Below are 20,065 nucleotides of genomic sequence, written 5' to 3' on the forward strand. Positions count from 1 at the left end.
AAAGAGAAACATAGGAAAAGTTCGTTTGTTTGAAATGTAAACAGCGAAACAGAATTCAATTTGAAAAATTGATGTTATTTCTCGCGCTTTCATGACAGATACAAATCGCAATGAAATAAAATTCACATTTCAGACAACATCGAATATTTCGTATGTGACAACCTCAATTATCCGATTCACAAGTGGTTCGAAAGCGAAATGTTTGCCACGTCGTACTTTCGCGGCGCGCAAACTTCACTTCTATCACTATAATGTGTTTTTGCCACCGTCGCAGACTACGATGACGGCAAAGAAGCCAAAGAAAAATATTCTGACTGCTTTGGGCTCATTTTTAATTCAATTCGTACGAAAGTAAAGTTTTTGAAATCCCAAAAGTGGAAACACAATAGAACTAACGCATAATTGGCCCGAAAAATGGTTTTTGATGGAAAAAGGGAAACTTTTGCGCTACGAAAAGTCAATCAATCAATTTCGATAATTGCCATTGCTTTCAGAGTCATTAGCTTTAAGTGGTAATTATATTTTGAATAAACAACGCGAATCTTGTAAATTAATAAGGAGCCACGTCGCTTACTCTAGCTGCCACGTCGCTTACTCTAGCTGCCACGTCAATCCAAAATGTGAAACGTCGTCGTGCCCATGCATTTTTAAATGAAACAAGAACTTCGTGACTGCTCCGCATTGAATGCTGAATGCTGTCCTCAATGCTTGCTTTTCTATTTGGTTCGAGTCTAAACAGTTTTTGTTTTCAAAAGCGAATAGTTCCCTTTTTCTATTTAAAAATTCACCAGCAAAAACAATGCGTTGATCTGGACCAAAGACGGAGAGAACTCAAACTCAAACGTTCGTCAGCAAAACTTCTGAAATAGTGCATTATAAATCAATTTACATTGGTTGCACGATGCCTAGCCGAGTGGCGCAGTAGTTGATCTTCAATTAGTCATCAGAGCACTTAATCGCTATGTGTAATTGTGTATGTCTTTGTTATTGCTTAAAACGAACCAAAAGTTTTTTCTTTGCTGGAGACGTGATTCATATCGTATTGTTTATAGCACACAGCTAATTATACATAACTCGAAAATCTCCTTCGTTTGTTATCTCAATTCACGAGAAATAGATACAGTAAACCCTCTGATTTTAATTTACGTGATTGATACGAACACCACCGAGAGTCTAGAACCAGATCCGGTCATAAGTTGTACCGGTTCTACTGTGATTGTTCAGTTTATTCTCAATCCCCTTTTGACGAATGTATCAAGTTTGGAACTCAACAACATGAATATATTTTACCAACACAATCACAAATCGAGTCGAAAAACCCCCTCCAACAGTACAGCTCGAGTGCGATCTGGTTCAGTCAGTGAAAATTCAATCCATAATAGCAATAATTGTTTTTCCATTTTTCAAGTGATTTCGCCAAATGTATACAAACCTGGTACACAACACATTTACGCAAACACACAGCCAAGAGCCAAAAACACAAACGGTCTCTCGCTTTATTTTAAACTGATATCGTTTTCCCACTTTTGTTTTATCCTTACACCGGTAATTTAGTCGATCTTCAGTGACATTCATAACGCATTCGACTATACTTTGTATGCGCGCAAGTCGTTTTTATGTGTTTGTTTGCACGATTCAATTCGGAATTCGCGTCCTTTCCACATGTATAAACACAAATGCGCAACAAACAGAATCACAACGCACACAGTCAATGGATATTATTTAAAAAAAAAAATGAATCTCTCTCGCTTCGTTGCCTTCGATACCATTTCGAATATGTATATATATGTATGTATCTGGCGGTGGTTGAAGTCAAAGTAGGTGTGAATTTGAACTTTAGAAATTTTTCGGTTATAAACCATCCCGAAGGCCCATTGTATATGAGGATACGAGTGTGTGACGTGCAGTCACATCATTTGTTTGTATTTGTGGATTGTGCACATAAATCAGGAATCAGAAATTTTAGAAAATCCATTTGCAGGTTATGAAATTAGCTCAGTTCTGAAACATTCTCCATCCGATACAGTTCGATCTCTCGGCGGCCGATACATTTCGAGTAAACAAGATTATTTTCGTTATCCCGATGATTGTGTTGTTTCAGTGTTTTCGTCCAATCAATCTATTTTAATTGAAGATGTTGAGAAATATAATTTTCCATCGGAAAAACAGTATTAACTCGGAAAAACACTCGACTTTTTTTTTTCCAATATAATCAAAGATATTGCGCATTTAACAACAGAAACAAGATTTTCTTTGCATTTCAACAATGGTACAGTTTGAGTAAATGCAACATTTTTATTATACTTTTCGTTCCTATGTTTATAGCCACATAAAAATTGTGCAACTTTCAAAGTTATAAAATAATTGTTTACCTCTTTGTAGATTCTATTTCAGATTTTGCGACAAGATTTATTGCCATGGGAATGAGACACAATCCAACCCGATTACACTACTATCAACCGAATCAACTTTCGTGCTGCTTACGCAAAAACCAAATGCCAGATGTAATACCTCTTATTTTTGATTGTTGCTCAGAAAGCCGTGATTTTGCATTGGCTTTCGAGTAATAATTAAAGACAAATGTGTTACGAATGTCAACAGTTCAAGATTTATCTTCTGTAGTGAGAGTCTTCCATTCGGGTCATCTGCAATTTACAACGAAACCAACGCAAATACAAATCTTTTTGTTTTGGTTTTTTTTTTCACATATTTTGTTTATTTTCTTTTTCTTAAATTTACAACAAATATTTTAAATAAAAATTGAGTTTTTCAATAATTTAGTTGGCGCTTGGTAAGCGAACAATAATTTATAGTTTATACAATAATTCTTTCTTTCATTGAATCTACTAATACTTTTTTACTCTACAAAAATCCAATAAATAAATAAATTAGAAATATATACTATTACATTGTAACATGGATAAGTTTGTAATAAATTAAAATCTCGCTCCGGATTTTAAAGAGGTGTTGCATCCTACATAAACAATGGATGAATTAATGGACTGTGAGTATTTTGTTGGAATTGAATAGGAAGTTTGCTTGTACTGTCAATACTTCGTCGTCTGCGTCGTCCAAAGACCATCGGAGCGAGGAAGGCCATAGTGGCAGGAACTAAGCCAGCTCCGACAGCTGCCAGTATTTCCGTTGATTTGTCTTCTCCATTTTTTGTCGTAATCACTTGAAAAACGGGAGTTAATGTCATTTTTGTTTATTCATTTTAGTTTCGCAGTGCATGAAATTTTGCTTTGATTATTCTTTTTTTTTTCCTTAAATTTGGTGTTCAATTGAATTTCACTTTTGTTTTGTGTTTTTTATCATTTAAATTTCGGTTCAGTGTGTATTGTGCGAATATCAAATGAGTATTTGCCAAACGAATCAGAGATTGACGTGGAATTCGAAAAGTTTTCGACAGAAAATTGAAGTAGTGTATGTGTATATGGATGCAAACATCGGCAGATTGAGAGAGAGAGAGAGAGGGGAAAAAGTTTGATTTTTTTTTATTCAGATCGCTCTTCAAGCTTGAAATTACCTTTCAGTAATTTTCGATTTTTATTTTCGTTGGATGACGTTTTTACTGGCTGATTTGCTTGTGTTAATTTCTTTTGAGCCTGAGCTTGCATCGTGGCTCGAACGTCATCTTCAATCGTTTCATGTGTTGCATCAATTTCAAGCATGCCACCGTGTATGGTGGTTGGTTTTCGTTTGGGATCTGTTGAAAATGTACTATTTTTAGCAGGGTCTTCTGCTGGCAAAACGGTTAATTTGAGAGCTTTATGCATTCGCATTGTTTGCGGCACATTGACTATGACGCTTGACTGTGCGTTTGACGGAGACAGTGCACGATTACCTTGTTGGCGACGATTGCCACCGGGTATTTGATATCCTTTTGTGGTCGAAATCAAAACCCATTCACCGTTACTTTCGCTCGGCCGGTCTTGACGAATGGAAGTTACTGACGAATGGAAGTTGCTCGACGCGGTATTGTAATGATCATCATCGTGATATGGATGTGATCCATGAGACTGGGATGGGAAATCGGACGATGGTCGATTGTCTGTTATTATTTCACCATTCCAAGGTCGGTTCGAATGGTGATCTCTGTCGTGAAATTTGTTCGATCCATAGGTGCTCGAATCACCGAATCGGTACGGTTGCGGCCGTGGCCGGCCGTTGCTATTCAGTGATTGTGGTTTGGTCCATGTGGAGTAAACACTTGGTTTGTCTCGATCGATGTACGCTGGCTTGGGCCGATTGTAGTATTCATCCTCGAAATCGTCGTGATATGGGAATTTATCGGGTTTGTTTTGGTACGGTCGAGCTGTATTCACTGATGGTTTTCGTCGTGTATCATCAACGTTGTCGTGTGAATGTGGATGCCACTTTGAAACGCTGCTACTACTCCAGGGAACTGCCTCCAAAGTTACCCATCCATCTCGGTCTTTGTATCGATTGTGCCGATCATCATCGGCGTATCGGTCATGAAATCCATTCAAATTATACTTTTGTTCCATCTCCTCAATCGATTTGTCAAACACCAACGGTGGATCAGAATTTTCATTTTCATTCATCGGTTGCATTTGACCATGGATTTTCTCGTGAATTCTTTGAATTTCATTTTTCGTCGATGCATCAGCATTTTTCAACTTTTCCGAATATTCTTTCATGAATTTTTTCAATAAAATGGGCGAATATACCACCTTCTTTGCACTAAAATTACTCGATTCACCGTCATTATCGTGGTCCTGGTAATCGCTCTTCTTAAATTCGTTCAAATTTGACGGTGCACCATCTGATGGACCACCGGTTATTGTGATGCCAACAGCACCGCGAACATTTTGCGTATTGGTGGCTTCTACTTGATGCGATCCACCCAAATTGGCCATCAATTTCACATGATAGTCAGGCATCGGCAAATCGATTCCACCATCATCAATATTTACATCGATGCGATCGTTGGGCTGATAATTTTCATTGTATTTGTGGCGTGGACGCTCTTCAACCTCCTTATTTGCTTCGATTATCGTTATCGGATCGGAATTTTTCACTAGCAATTTATATGAGGTGATATTTTTCGAGCCAATCAAATGTGATGGTGAATTGGTAAAATGAATTGTCTCACACTGCGCGACCACAATCAATGCAGTTATTATGCATAAAAAGAAATCACGCATTTTGATAAACTTTTTTCTTCCAATTTAAACGCTCTTAATTTCTTTTTCGTTGTTTAAATATTTCGGGTAAAAATAACGCATTCGCAGATGCACCCCAGCAAATAAAAACGATTGAGCAGAAAACTTAACACTTTGTATTTCTATCACTCATTCTGCTCCAATTCGGAGTTCGATAGCGAATTGTGGAGTTTAATACCAAAAAAAATATGATTAAACGGAATTTCAGCTCAACGTCTGTTTGGTTCGGTTGATGTTGTAGTCGAGTTGAGATCGAAGAAAAATAAAACTATTGTAAGCGAAAATTCAGCACGATCGTCTTCCACAGAGCGTCCGATACTCAAACTAATTTTTACACATTACCGCCACAAAATCTTATGCTTAACTAAAATCATTCCAACCAAATAACCTACTAATATAGTTTCACACTCCGGCTGCGTTTCAATTCGAGTCGGAGTTTTTTTCCCTCTTCGCTCTCTCTCTCTCTCTCTCCCGTCAATCTCGCGCTATGTTGAAGTTTGGTCTTGTCTTTTTTTGTTTTGATCATGTTCCACTCCACACGCTGAATTTTGTTTCATTTCTTTTTCGTTTCCATTTCTTGTTTTTTACTAGGCGTTTTATTGTTCGCGAGTACTCGGTTCATTGTCTCTTTCTTATGTTGAAATCGCAATGCGTTTATTTTTTTTTTTCGTAAAACGTTTCATGACTCTTTCTTTTTCGGTTCATTTTTTATATGTATTTCTCTCTCTCTCTCTCTCTCTCTCTCTATCTTCAAATAGTAGTACATCGACATTGGTTTGTGTGGTGCGAATTGAAAAAAAACAAACAAAATAACATAAAACGTGATGAAAGAGTAGTACCATGGCCATGCATTTTGATGATGTGAAATGCATTAAGCGAAGAAAAGCAGAAAATCATAAAATCAAGGAAATAAATCATGTTTTCTTACGTTCATGGTCATTCTTAACGCATTTCTCTGACCGTGACTCAAAACCTTAATAAAATACTTGTATTTCCACTTTCTACGGCTCTTTTTCCGAAATGCATCATACGTTGACTTTGACACCATCGATATTAAGACAATTTAATTTTCAATTTATCGATTCATTCACCCTGTTTCGAAAGATAAGCAAGAAAACGTTGAAATTTGGGCGCAGTAAGTTTCAATTTCATTGGGAAATCGATGGATTTTATTGCTTTCAGTGAAACTGTCTATTGTTCGTATTTAATCACTTTGTGAATGACAGACGATTGAGAATCGTTTACTGAACCATTTTCTCCCTGTTTCGCGTCGATATGCTCGACAATTCCATTAATGGTGCCCAACTGAATGCACGTTGAACATCAAGATTTTTATCTTTCGCAATGGTAGACTTGCGTTCAATCAAATCGTATAAACATATTTCTAATTTCCAAATAAAGCATGCCACTGTATTGTGGCACCGCATAGCACTTTCTATTACTTGACTCGTGATATGCGTTAATGAAGAAAAAAATGAGCACCGAAAGTATTAAAGCTCATATCTAAATCGACTTTGTGACTCGTATTTGGCAAGTTAATTGTTACACGCATATTTAAAAATAAAATTCGTTCAGATTTTCATCGCCCAAGTGTTGTGGCCGTTTTTTTTTTAAACGTAACAAAAGAGAAAATTTTCCGACAAAATTGCACGACGAAAACGGAAAAAAATACTAAGAAAAAAAAATAACGTGCAAGTGTCACGAATGCTAAAAATTGCTTTTCAGCAAAATTCCAAGAATCAATTTGGTTGGTGACCATGATGAAAGTGGTCGTGCATTTTAGTATCGTTTGGTGTTTAAATTTTAGATTTTACGATCAAATGTGACAATTTTTTTTTTCATTTGCTCAAATTGAGATCAGCACTTTCTTCAGTTTTCATCGGTTCAGCAGCACAATTTATTTGGAATTAATTCTGTTTCTGTTCCGTATGTATTCGACCGATTTTATCGGAAGTCATTCGATGAAATCGTGCAAAATGCGGTGCGGTTAATACGAAACGCATTAAAATCTCGTCTCAAGATCTCATGCGTGAAATAAGATGAAGTCGAAAAAAATATGAGTAGAAAATTTTCTAAGCGAACACCTCAACACAGTCATTAATGCGTGTGTTTTGGTGTATATGATTTTTTCTTTCTTCTCTCGTTTGAACAATTACGAAAATATCGTCCAAACACATCGTAATCCAAACACGTTCGACCATATGATGATCGGAATAGGAAAAGACGACTTGAAAAGAGTGAAAACGAAAAAAAAACCAGACGAGAGCAAGAGAAAACGAAAGTGAAAGGTTCTACGTCGATTGTGCAATCGGCTCGGCCGCCAAGCATACGATCGATGTGAATATATAGATGTGCTACTCGGTTTCATGGACAATGGAATTGTGTGAGATGATAATCGTAAAATGGGCAACACAACAAGTCGAAACATATTGAGATCAAGATAAAAAAGAAAGAAAGAAAGCTAGGGGGAACGTCATTATTCACTTGTCTATGCCTGCCCATCCCATTAAAATGGACACACACACACACACACACACACAGGTTTTCTCTATTGTCGCGATCACATCATCTTCTTACTCAATAAATTATGCGAGATTTCATTTGGAGGCCGCTAACTATTACAGCTTTTAGCACTTCGATTGCGTAGTCGATAGCAAATGATTAGAAATTGGGAAAACAAGAAGGTTGCTTGAAAACTGGCTCGATACATGTTCGAAGCGCAGAGAAAAGCTTATGTTGCCATCAAAAATTAAGTACTTGCATATAGCACAAGAGAAAACTCCATTTCGAAACAGCTGCTTCGATCCGATTTGATTTTCTAGACATTCGGTAGGAAATCTACATTTAATTTTAATGAGTTTCATTCACATGAACGCTCGAAAATCTCAATCGACAAAATAGTTTGATGAGTTTAAAATGCTTCATGTACGGTAAGTATTTCACGTATCGGAAACCCTTTCGCTTTCACTGGATTATTTGAACGGAAAGACAATGGCAATATCGCAAACGAAATAGCACAGCAACAACAACAAAATAATCATACAAATTGCAGAAACTGCGCGCAATGAGTGCCCAAGATAAAAAAAAAATCATTGATGAAAGAAAGGTCGTCAATCTTTCTTTTTGGCTGAAGATAATGATGATCGCGCCTTCGAGCATCTTTCGCTCTCACTCTCGAACGACTACCGCTTGCGTATGATACAACCACGAAATGATGCGATCACTCCCGGGTAATGTACAAGTAGGTTTTTTGTTTCCATCTTCAACTAGTCGGATCTGCCGTAATTTCGTTTGGTTTTCATTAGTTTGTTTTTGTTTTTGCTTTTGAATGAAGATTTTCAATGCGTGCTTTGTGTTTTGTCTTGCAACATTTTTATTTACGTATTGTGGAAACAAGAAGCTGTAATGTATGTTTTCTTCTGCGTGCACGCTGCTTGTGATGAAGAGAGAAAGAAAAATCAACCTGGCGAAAGAAATCTATTGAGCGTAACAAATCTTGTTAAACTCAATGCGGATCCATTCAGTAAGTACAAGTTCACTGAAAGCCGACATCGATGTAAATTAAACAGAAATGAAATGCAAAAAAACCGGAGCCACTCGCAAATGAAAGTTACCGCATATAACACATATTACATTATGAGGTACAATAGTCGATTGTGCGATAAATTATCATTTGTTGCTTTCTTTCTCTCTCTCTCTCTCTCTCTCTCTCTCTCTCTCTTCTGTTTGCTCGGCGATTACAGAATGTTTTCGTTTGAAACTCGCCCGGTAAGATTACGCCCCGAAAATCATTGATCTCTACAGAGGAAGTTCATTAATTGCGCGTACACTTTCTTTATTTTGACAGTGCTGCATTGGTTAGTGCGCTCATACTACAACCTTAACTGGTGTCAATGGTGACGAAAACCAGAAAAAATGACAACAGCAGCTCTAACTTTCTAATAGCTCGTTGTTTTTCTATTCAAACCAATTTTTTTCAATGTTTCATTTCAGTCAAAATATTGAAGCCGCACACTTTGCCTGGAAAAAAAAAACAAAATTCAATTTACAGTTGTTACTAGCTTGTATTCATTCGTAAAAGAGATTTTTATTTTGATTGCCATTGGAAATGAATCATATTTTGGCGATAATGTGCATAACATTGTCGAGCTGATCATGACTTGAACCGATTCGAATGGTTTTTATGTTTCTAATAGATTTATAGAAAGAACAAAATCAAAAGGAACACTATTGTTATTGGCTCCAAAAGTATGAAAGCAGCTCGTTCAATTTTGAACAGTCCCGTTGCGTGGTTAAACATGGTTTGTGTTCCTGTTCATTCAGTATTCATATCATAGGCTTGTTTTTTATTATTGTAACAATGTCTGTTCCATCCAAACCGTTAATAGCGGCATGAGAATAACAATAATTGCTTGAGTGAAACGACTTGAAATTAGGTCTGATTAGAAGGTAGAAGACTTATTTTCATTGATTTAGAATGGTGTATCAAACAGAATAAATCCCAATTACAATATTGGTTATAGCGATTTAAGCGACGTCTTTCAGAGATGTTTATTTTATTTTAGAATAAAAGGGACACTCTTTGTACATTCAGTTAGAATAATTTTATGATTTATTATTTTCATATAGGAAGAGAAGTGACCACATTTATACAAAGCATATTTATTCATTGCCATATAACAACCACTGTGCATTTTGTAATTGGCCTAACGATTGTTAAATGTATTAAGCCATTTTTACGGATAAATAAAGAAATATATTAGTTCGTGTATTTTTGAATCATTGGTCATCATCAATCACATGTCTAGTCACAAGTAGTGTGTAATAATAATTGAAAAAAAGACATGTGAGTTGCTAAATTGGGTTTTCTGAATATTTGATGATTATTTATGAAAATAATAATTTAACCGTTAATAATTATTTAACCCATTCGAAATTATCTTCTAAACATCGAAGCCATAAAACCGATTCTAATCCAAGGAATAGAGAATATCTTCTCGTTGTAGCTTGAATAAATCGATAAACAACTCAGTGATCAATGAAAAAAAAATTATAGGAAAGGTAGCTTTTGACTAAAAATAGATTTCGTCATGAAGAATTTCGTGATTGAGCTTCATGAGCGAGCACTGAAATTGAAGTTTCGACAAGAACAGAACGATTATTTGAACTAGTTGTTCTTTGTGCGGCAGGAAAGTGGCGTCTTCAAATTTTATAATGATAACCGTATTGGAGAGTACACGGGGAATTTTGCGATTCGCTGGTCTAGGAGCGGATTCTTTGATAGTGTTTAAGAAATTTATAATCCCCAGAAGAATCATTCAAATTATAATTGTGCTTTCACAAATCTACGCAATTTTGCCATATATCCTGTATGTACGTGAAAATTCTTATTTATTAAAAAGAATCGACAATCCCATATACGCGATTGTTGGATACACAGGCACTGTTTTGATTTATATTGAACTTATTCGAAGGAATTCAGTTACAAATGAAGCCATCACATTATTGGATAAGATTTTGAAGAAAAGTTAGTGGAAAATATCTACCGGAAATATTTGTATTTGATAGAAAAAAAATGTGAGAATTGTATTTGTGCCCATTTTTTCCAACAGGAATAGTAATTGGTGGTATTGAGTCGAAGGAACATTTCGACAAAGCTGAACAGTGTGACAGAAATTTCGTGCATAAAAGTGGACAGTTTATCAAGTTTGTTTATGTAACGTTAATCTTTCAATATGGTCTGGGCCCCATTTTCTACATCACTACAGGTGCACCAGATCCAAAAGAATGGTTTGCACGACTGCAAATGAAGTGAGCACTGATTGTGTTTTTTAGTTTCGTGTAAAATAATTTGTTACCTACGTTTTTTTTTTTAAATTTTAATATTGATTTTCTTCTTCAAAAACCAGATTCCCATTCGATTCTTACAATGGATTTGACTTTATTGCTCTATGGATATCCCATTCGTCAGCAACTGCTGTTTTTATGTTACTTTATTTGATTGTGATGTCACTGTACATCGGTTTGTGTCGTTATATATGTGCCCTTTTTTATGCGTTTGAAAGTGACGTACAAAACCTAAATATGGATTTCGTTGTTGGTTCAGCGGCTTGGTCTAAAGAGAAAAATTACCAAAAACTTTGTCTTCACATGATTTCAATATTAAAATATCATCTAGATATTTTCCAACTGATGAATTATGTGCAGCAAGTCATGAATGGTCCATTTTTTTGGCAATTGTGTACATATGCAGTTTTCATTGGTCACTCACTCAATAGTCAGGCAAAATAATTGACTTTATTAATAATTCCACTATTTTCAAATTATTCTTTCACTCAGAATAATGGACTGTTTTATTTCACATTTTTAGGACATAACAGAGTATACGTTTGATGTTATTGTTGGCTTGTATGCATTAGCATTTCAGACAATGTTCAACTTTATTATTTGCTACTTCGCCGAAAACGTTACCCATGCCTCATTGAATGTGGCTAATATTCTGTACGATATGAATTGGTATGAGTTTCCAATTGAAGAACAAAAACTCATTTTGATTATGATACAGAGAGCACAAATAGCCTTCCATTTCAAAGGCAATGACTCCATAATTTGTTCGTTACATACTTTTCTGAAGGTAATATTCTTTGAAATTCCGTTTATTCGTGACTTTAATAGATATGTTGACATTTTCGGTGTTAGATTGTGAAATCAGCTTTCTTCTATTATGTTTTTTTCAAAATGGCTAAATTCATTCGACACAAGTGAACCAATTCAAGAGTCCTATAAATTTTTGATAGACATTATGGTAAATAATAAATCCATTCCATTGAAAATTCCAACGGGATGTTTGTCTCTTGAATTTTTTATTGCCATAAGAGGTGATTGAATTTTGATTGCTTGGTTTTAATTCATTATTATCTAATTATTATTTCTTTACGTTCCGTATTACAGACACCACTGCTGTCACGTTTTCCCTTAAAATGCTCCATTTTCGACAACATATAATTATCAAATATAAAACGCAAGTACGCCTACATATACTAGGAGAGAAAAAAAAAACTTTCAGTGTGGGAATATTGGCATCACATTGCGTGTCCAGTCCTGGTCAGTACAGTTCAGCTGTTCATGAAGTGAGCATCTTTTCTGAAAGATGTGAAAAATCATAGAAAAATATGACAGTGATTTTGAAAAGCACAAAAGAAATGTTAGATTTGGTCGGTCTTGGTAATGATACAGTGGTTATTTTGAGGCGAAACATTTCCAAAACCATTATCATTGCCATTGTTATCGTGTCGCAAATAAGCTTTTTGATACCAAGTACACTATTCACACTAGATAATACAAATATTTTATCCCAAATAAATAATCCAATACAAGTAATAATTGGAATTTTCATAATGATTTTGATTTATTTGGATTTGCTTCGAAATCAATGGCTCATTAATCAAACGTTCAATTTCTTGGAAGAAACGGTAAAAATAAGTGAGTGTACAGAACACCATGGTGTATTTTTTTGGAATGAGCGAATCAATATTATTATTTTAATTTGAAGGAATACAAGCCAATGACAGAATTGCGGCAGCGATTTTCAATAAAGCCGAAGAATACAATGATGATACTGCTGATAAAGTTAAAAAGTTTTCACATGTGATATGCTCATTAGTGCTAGTTCCATTTTTACTGGGTTCAGCTATTTGCGCCATTTTCGGCTTCGACCAGAGTATTGTGTTTAATCTTTATCAAGTGAGGTATTAAATTTATATTTCTTGCTGTTTTTCTCTACTACCCGTATGCTTGCTGTGCGATGCGACGAAGCCTGCCGCGGTCAACAGGCGAGATAGTGCACACAGCATTAGCGATAGCAGTGCAGCACACTGTACTGCTCTCGCTCCAACACACACTGAAAGGCGCATTATACGAATTGAGCATAGAAGCGTAGAGAGCCAACACACAGACACGCGCATGTTACAACGATTGAGTGTTCTCAGTCCTGTGCACATGTCGTCCCATCGCACAGCAAGCATATGGGTAATAACATTTTTTTTTCTTTTTTCAAAGGTCTCCATTCGCCATATCAAACGTTACATTATACATTTTATACTATATACCGCAGTGTGTGAATGTAATCGTGTTTATGATGTTATTCTCAGCCGTGATATTACTGTGCACGGGACTATTTCGCTACATAAGTGCATATTTTGATATTCTTAAAGTCAAAGCGATGGAAATTGATCGAATAGATTTCAGTGAAATGGGAAGTTACATGAAACTCCGTACTGGTATGACATCGTTGATTGAGTTTCACATTCAGATTTTTCATTTGATGGATAATGTGCAGGATATTTTGAGCGGACCATTCTTCAAACAATTATGTTCATACGCTATATTCATTGGAAATTCGTTGAACAGCAAAGCAAGTGGATAACTAGTCACGGCATAAATTATCAATTGGTCTGATAACCATTTCTATTTACAGGATATTAAACAATACACCGCTGATGTAATGTTGTCGTTTTATGCATTACTCATTCACACAATTCTTAATCTTGGAATTTGCTATTTCACCGACGCAGTTACATTCGCATCTTCTGATGTAGGCAATGTTTTGTACGATATGAATTGGTTTGAATTTCCGATCGAAGAGAAACGGCGACTTATATTTATGATACAAAGAGTACGAATCCCATTCTTTTTTAAAGGCAACAATTCAGTAATTTGTTCGCTACCAACGATTCTAAAGGTAGATTCCGATAAAAATTCTGGTTTTTCTACACTTTTCCATTGTGCATACCAATAATTGTGTTTGTTTCCTTTTTATAGATTATAAAATCGGCTTTTGTCTATTATCTACTTCTCAAAATCATTAACGACTTTTATTCAAAATAAAGTTAAATGGAAATATGCTTGGAAAAATACATTATTAATAAATGAGAATATTGATTATGATGACGTATTCTAGAATAAATAGTATAAATTACTTTTTAAAAACATTGATGATTGCACAGCTTCATAGTTTGATATATGAGGGACTGGGAGTGAAATTGACCAACAAAAAGTTGAGCGTAAAAGTGACCCAACTCCATACAACACATGCTACAACTTTTTGTTGTTCTCAGGCCCTCATATAATATTATAAATTAAAAGCTCCGCATATATGTGTATAAGTTTGCATTATTCCAATGACGCACGTTTATATCGACACAGCTGGAAACAAATTCATACGTTAAACTATCAAGTGTTTGAAAGATGTTATCATCAAAAATAATTGGCAGAGGAAAAATAGTGCGATTCAGTTGAAAAAAACAGAAAGTAGCAACAGATAAATAATATATCGATTGAGTTTATTTGTAGATTAAAACAAAACACCTTATTGTCAATTTAAGTTCGTTTATATATTGTCAATTTATATATATATATATTTGTGTCAGTTAGCGCCCAAAAACAATCTTTCCTTGATGAGGATAAATAATAAATAGTTTTCAACGCAACTAAATCTAGCTAGCGATAAACAAACCGAAATTTTCCCAATGTGTTTCTTCCCATTTTTTTCTGTTGAATTATTTATGGAATTTTTGAATGTCCTAAGCCTACATATTTACGAAACAGATGTACAAAGTTACATAATGTTGAAGTAGATGAATGAAATTTCGATTTTTTTCATTCTTTGTTATAAAAAACTAACCATACGTTATTAAGCCAATAATTACATAGTTTGATGGGTCACGAACTTTAAACGGAGCATATTTTTGAATTGAAACATTTGATATTCGACCGAACATCAAATAGAACAAACTTCTGACGCAATCATCGAAAGTCGTGTGCTTCTTTTCCAAACAATTTTCAACTTTAATACATTTTTATACGTAGTTTGTGGAGCAAATACATATACACTTCAAAGATGACGCGGTGGTATGCTAATTACAATTTCAAAGGAGACTTCATTCAATTTTTCTACGCCGTTTCTTTTATTTTTCCAACTTAATATGAAATCAATATTTCTATTCTCATTTTCAAAATGTTACATTGCCTTTCTTCTTCTACATAACTCTTCTCAAAATAGTCAGACACAATCATCCACAGTAAACAGATTAAGTGGGAAATCGGTGAGATAAAAAATATATATTAAAAGTAAGAGTTTGAATAGAGAATGCTCAACACCAACCAATCTACGTCACGTATATCATCGTTTCCCTTGTAATAATGTATAAAGTAAATCATTTTTGTATCTTTTTCAAAATTTCATCGAATTTATCAACAGAAATAAGTTCACCTGGTTGAAGTGAAAGTTATAAAATGAAATCCCATATCTTATTACTTTTATTTTAACCAACGAAATTTTTCAAAACGGTTAATCAGAAATGCAAACTGAAACTTCCTCTTCAAAAACTGAACAAAATTGAGCGTCAGAGATTTTTTGTGAAACTTATTTCTGTTGGTAAGTCAGCTGCAATTAAAAAAAGGCCCAAAAATAATTTACTTCTATATAATAATTTTGAATCATTCTGCTGTATGAATCCAAGTGTGGCTTGCTGGGCTGGCGAAAATTATTGAAAACATATTAAAATGAGTTTATTCATTTTGGTCTAGTTATTGAAGTGTGTCTTTACCAAACGTACGTTGTTCCTTATTAGTGTGATGTTTGACTAAAGTAATAATAATTATAATTACAATGACTACGGTGTTGAAGTGTACGAGACAAATATTACATTGGATCGGCCTAGGAAATGAGCCAATAACAGTATTCGGGAAAAACATTATTGGCCAAACATTTGTTCATACAATAGTAATAATGTCGCAAGTGTGTTTTATTACACCTTTCATTTTATATGCGATTGACAACCGAAAACTATTAACACGTGTCCATAATGCTGGAAATTTAATAGTTGGCATCACATTGATGACGTTAATCTATATTGACTTGACTCGGCATAGAATATTCATTAGCCGAACTCTTGATTTGTTGGAAGAAATTGTGACAACAAGTGAGTATGGACCAATGAATCGATAAATGACCCAATGAAAAATTCATCGAGAAGACATTTTTATTTTTCTCAAGGATCTCAAATTGATGGCAGTATCCGTAAGATGATCTTTGATGCAGCTGAACAACGTGATGTTGGTTTATTTTTAAGAATTAAGAAATTCTCTCAAATGATGTGTATGACATCATTTGTTCCGTTTTTACTTGGCCCAATTATCTATACAATTCATGGATTTCCCGATCCAATCACCTGGCTTGGTCTAATTCAAGTGAAGTAATGATTAGATCCAAACAGCACATTCGGCAATCTTTTAAAACTCTTATCTTCTTTCAAGGTATCCGTTCAACACCAAAAATTCCTTATTGTACTTTTCATTCTGCGTTTTTGAATGTTTTTTCTCCATCATTTACATGCTGATATTCTCAGCTGTGGTATCGCTATATATTGGATGCTGTCGTTATATATGTGCATGTGTCGATGTGATGAGGAATGATGCTCTAGAAATTGACCGCGGCAATTTTAAATGGAAACAAACAAGCCGCGATCAAATCGACAGAAGTGATTCAAGGCATCGACTTTACATCGTTTCAATGATAAAATTCCATCTGACAATAATTGAAATGATGACAAATGTTCAACGCATCATGAGTGGGCCGTTTTTTAAACAATTATGCACATATGCAGTTTTCATCGGATATACATTGAATAGCAAAGTGAGCGGGTGGATATTGAATCAAGTGACATATACAATCCTTTCAGCGGTGCACGTCACCAGTTAATCGGCTGGTCACAGTACATTTGACCAGTTGCGACTTCGGTCAAACATTCATTGTTGCGAAGTCGCAACTGGTCAAATGTACTGTGTACCAGCCGATTAACTGATGACGTGCATCGCTGAGCTATGGTCTACAAAAATGTATTTTAAGACATAAGCTTTCTCATTTTTAGGACAACAAAAAAAATACCGTTGATGTTCTTGTTGGACTGTATTCACTGCTGATACATACAATTTTTAATTTTGGCATTTGCTATTTCGCAGACAAAGTTACAGTTGCGTCTTTAAATTTAGCCAACATTTTATATGACATGAGGTGGTTTGAGCTCCCTGTCAAAGAACAATTACTGATTTTAGTAATGATAAAACGATCGCAGATACCATTCTACTTCAAAGGCAACGATTCAATTGTTTGTTCTCTGTATACATTTTTGAAGGTAAACAAATCATCATTTCTAGAGCATCATAGAAGCATCTCAAAGTCTAATGTTTCATTTCAGATTATTAAATCGGCTTTTTTCTACTACATATTTTTCAAATCGATAAACTACATTCGATTGAAAGGTGATGAAAACTTCTATCGAAGTCAATCCATATTACTCTAATTTTACAAATATATGACGTACAAATTCGTTGTTGTTGAAAATAAATTGTTCAAAAAATTTTTTTTGTTCAATTATATCGATCATTGTTTCATTATTAAAGAAAATTTACATTTAAATTACAACAATGTTTTGTAATAAACATTCAATTTTAATTGGATATGAATATTGCCATTAAGAGCTGATGACACACGTGTATAAAAATGTAATTAAAGTTCACAACCAAAGTAGTTTGCATTTAGTATAAAAGGAGTAAGGTGAAAGCGGTACTTCATTCACTTCGATCACTTTGACATACAAACTAATTTGGTCGCAGCAATCAAACAAGATGAAGTTCTTCTGTATTGCATTCATTGGCATTGCCGTTATTCAATCCGTAAATATTCCCTATTAGTTTTTTTTTAGATATCATCATTTTTTTTTAAATAATTCTTCTTTGAAGGTTTTGCTTCAAACTGGTGGTCAACCAACGAACAACGGTCCATCAGCAAGCAATGGACACTTTGGACAAGCTAAACAACATCTTTACAAAGGCCTCGAAAATGCAGGTGGCTTTACCGGAAATACTGTGCAAGTAGTCCACCATACTGTTCGGGGTGCTGGAGCTTCTGCAGTCAATAGAGCAAAAGGTGTTGCTGATGGTGTCCGTAGCACCAGAAGAGGAGTAGCTAATGGAATTGAATCATTTGCTGGTGGGTTTAAAAACAGTTTTGGAGGTCAGCAACAAACCGGTGGTCAACCATCGAACAACGGTCCATCAGCAAGCAATGGACACTTTGAACAAGCTAAACAACATCTTAACACAGGCCTCGAAAATGCAGGTGGCTTTACCGGAAATACTGTGCAAGTAGCCCACCATACTGTGCAGGGTGCTGGAGCTTCTGCAGTCAATAGAGCCAACGGTGTTGCAAAAGGTGTTGCTGACGGCGTTCGTGACACTAGAAGAGGCGTAGCTAATGGGGTTGAATCATTTGCTGGTGGGTTTATAAACAGTTTTGGTCGTTGACAAAACAGAGATCAACAATAATCATGAACGTAGCTTTTCTTCCACAAGGATGTTAATAGTTCGTATTTAAGTACTTAATAAAACAAACCAAATCCTGACTTGTAATTAGGTACTGAATAAAAAACAATATGAACTACAAAGGGAAAAAGTTTTCTTATTTTTTTCATTGGTCAAACAATTTCCCATTTTTCATGACAATCTGATATTTTTGATGATATTTTTCGCCTTCAGAGCAATGCTGTAAGCCAACAAATAAGAAATTACAGTTAGATGTCATTATCACTTCAGTTGCGACCCTGTAATTTCGGTTTAGTTGGATTTCGAATCATAAGCAAAATGTGGAAAATACAATGAAATATTACAGACAATATTGAATAAATATTGACAAAAATTGTTTAATTTGAAAGAGTCCATTGAGATCTTCGTGTCAAAAAAACGATGATTTCCGAACATGTGACAAACAATATTAGCATTTATATTGTCTGGAAATGAAGATATTTTTGTAATATTCAATTATGTCGTTGAGGATAAAAAAGGGATTAATTTCTAGAACATTGCAGAATGAGAAGCACAAAAATTCGGTACTTTTGCCACATTCAATCTTTTGTGTGATTTTTGGTTTCCTCCGACTAAATACCTTCACAATTTAATGGTGTTATTAAATCATCAGCAATGACGTAACATCGGCTCATTTTCAATAAATCCTATTTCCATGTACTGCGCTATCAATTTTACATTATAAGTTTGTCAATATTTCCAAATGTTTTTCGACACATGTATTTGAATTCATTTCAAACCGAAAAAGATTTCTGAATAGGGTGAATAATTAATTGGGAAAAATAACCTGTACAACCCACTCTAATGGGTTGGAAACAAAAATTTATTATTGATCGATACCTTTTTAATTTTTCATGTATCTCTGACTCAAAAGTTTATTGTTTCATTCGAAATGGAACATTACTTCAGTTGTGTTGAAGATTTTCGATCAGCAAGTATCGTTTGTGCTACTATCAAACTGGATTTTTGAATAAACATTTTCAAAGTGGAAATTATGGTGTTAGTGCTTGACAGTACCAAACAAAAATTACATTGGGTGGGATTGGGTAATACGTCATTGATAATTGGGAAGAAAAATGTCGCAAACTTTTACGTTAATATATTTGGTTGTGGTCGTTTCACAAGTTTTCATGGGGTTGCCATTTGTATTGTACGCACTTGACGACAAACAGTCGTTAACACATGTTAATAAACCTTTTTACGCGTTGATTGCCATCACCTCGATGTTTTTAATTTATATTGATTTTGTTGTGCATAAGTCACTCATAAATGAAACTATCGATACTCTGACTGAAATCGCTACCAGAAGTAAGTTTGAAATGCGAGTTTCGTAACAGAATTTTTTAAAAATTTATCTTTATTCAAAGGATCGACAATTATAGGTAGTGATTCGACGAAAATCGTCGAAGAAACTGAACAACAAAATACCATTCTCGTTAATAGGATTAGTAAAT

At 34.8% G+C, this 20,065-nt stretch overlaps 2 protein-coding genes across 3 annotated transcripts; one reads left to right on the forward strand and one right to left on the reverse strand.

Moving 5' to 3' along the window:
- Positions 1 to 2,701: 2,701 nt before the first annotated feature.
- Positions 2,702 to 5,540, reverse strand: LOC129577916 (uncharacterized). 2 transcript variants are annotated; one of them, XM_055465894.1, is made up of 3 exons: positions 3,848 to 5,540; positions 3,530 to 3,709; positions 2,702 to 3,177 (listed from the first exon to the last, which is right to left on the reverse strand). In XM_055465894.1, exons 1-3 carry the CDS (start codon positions 5,169 to 5,171, stop codon positions 2,975 to 2,977), a joined length of 1,707 nt encoding a protein of 568 aa, XP_055321869.1. In that variant the 5' UTR covers positions 5,172 to 5,540; the 3' UTR covers positions 2,702 to 2,974. The 2 variants fall into 2 exon arrangements, with proteins under 2 accessions (XP_055321869.1, XP_055321775.1); XM_055465800.1 differs by having other exon boundaries at positions 3,530 to 5,540.
- A 12,144-nt stretch (positions 5,541 to 17,684) lies between these two features.
- LOC129577996 (uncharacterized) lies at positions 17,685 to 18,691 on the forward strand. Its single transcript, XM_055466040.1, has 2 exons — positions 17,685 to 17,924; positions 17,991 to 18,691. Exons 1-2 carry the CDS (start codon positions 17,877 to 17,879, stop codon positions 18,552 to 18,554), a joined length of 612 nt encoding a protein of 203 aa, XP_055322015.1. The 5' UTR covers positions 17,685 to 17,876; the 3' UTR covers positions 18,555 to 18,691.
- Positions 18,692 to 20,065: the final 1,374 nt, after the last annotated feature.

The sequence above is a fragment of the Sitodiplosis mosellana genome, unplaced genomic scaffold (assembly GCF_009176505.1).
Source record: "Sitodiplosis mosellana isolate CC-2019 unplaced genomic scaffold, AAFC_SMos_1.0 Smas_scaffold_1, whole genome shotgun sequence".
NCBI classification, from domain to species: Eukaryota; Metazoa; Arthropoda; class Insecta; order Diptera; family Cecidomyiidae; genus Sitodiplosis; species Sitodiplosis mosellana.

Bases quoted from the DNA above. Each gene is read 5' to 3' on its own strand.
- LOC129577916 (XM_055465800.1), bottom strand. From the start codon at position 5,171: ATGCGTGATTTCTTTTTATGCATAATAACTGCATTGATTGTGGTCGCG. The intron at 3,178-3,529 runs GTAATTTCAAGC...CCGTTTTTCAAG, and splicing joins AAATCGAAAATTACTGAAAG to TGATTACGACAAAAAATGGA.
- LOC129577996 (XM_055466040.1), top strand. From the start codon at position 17,877: ATGAAGTTCTTCTGTATTGCATTCATTGGCATTGCCGTTATTCAATCC. The intron at 17,925-17,990 runs GTAAATATTCCC...TCTTCTTTGAAG, and splicing joins GCATTGCCGTTATTCAATCC to GTTTTGCTTCAAACTGGTGG.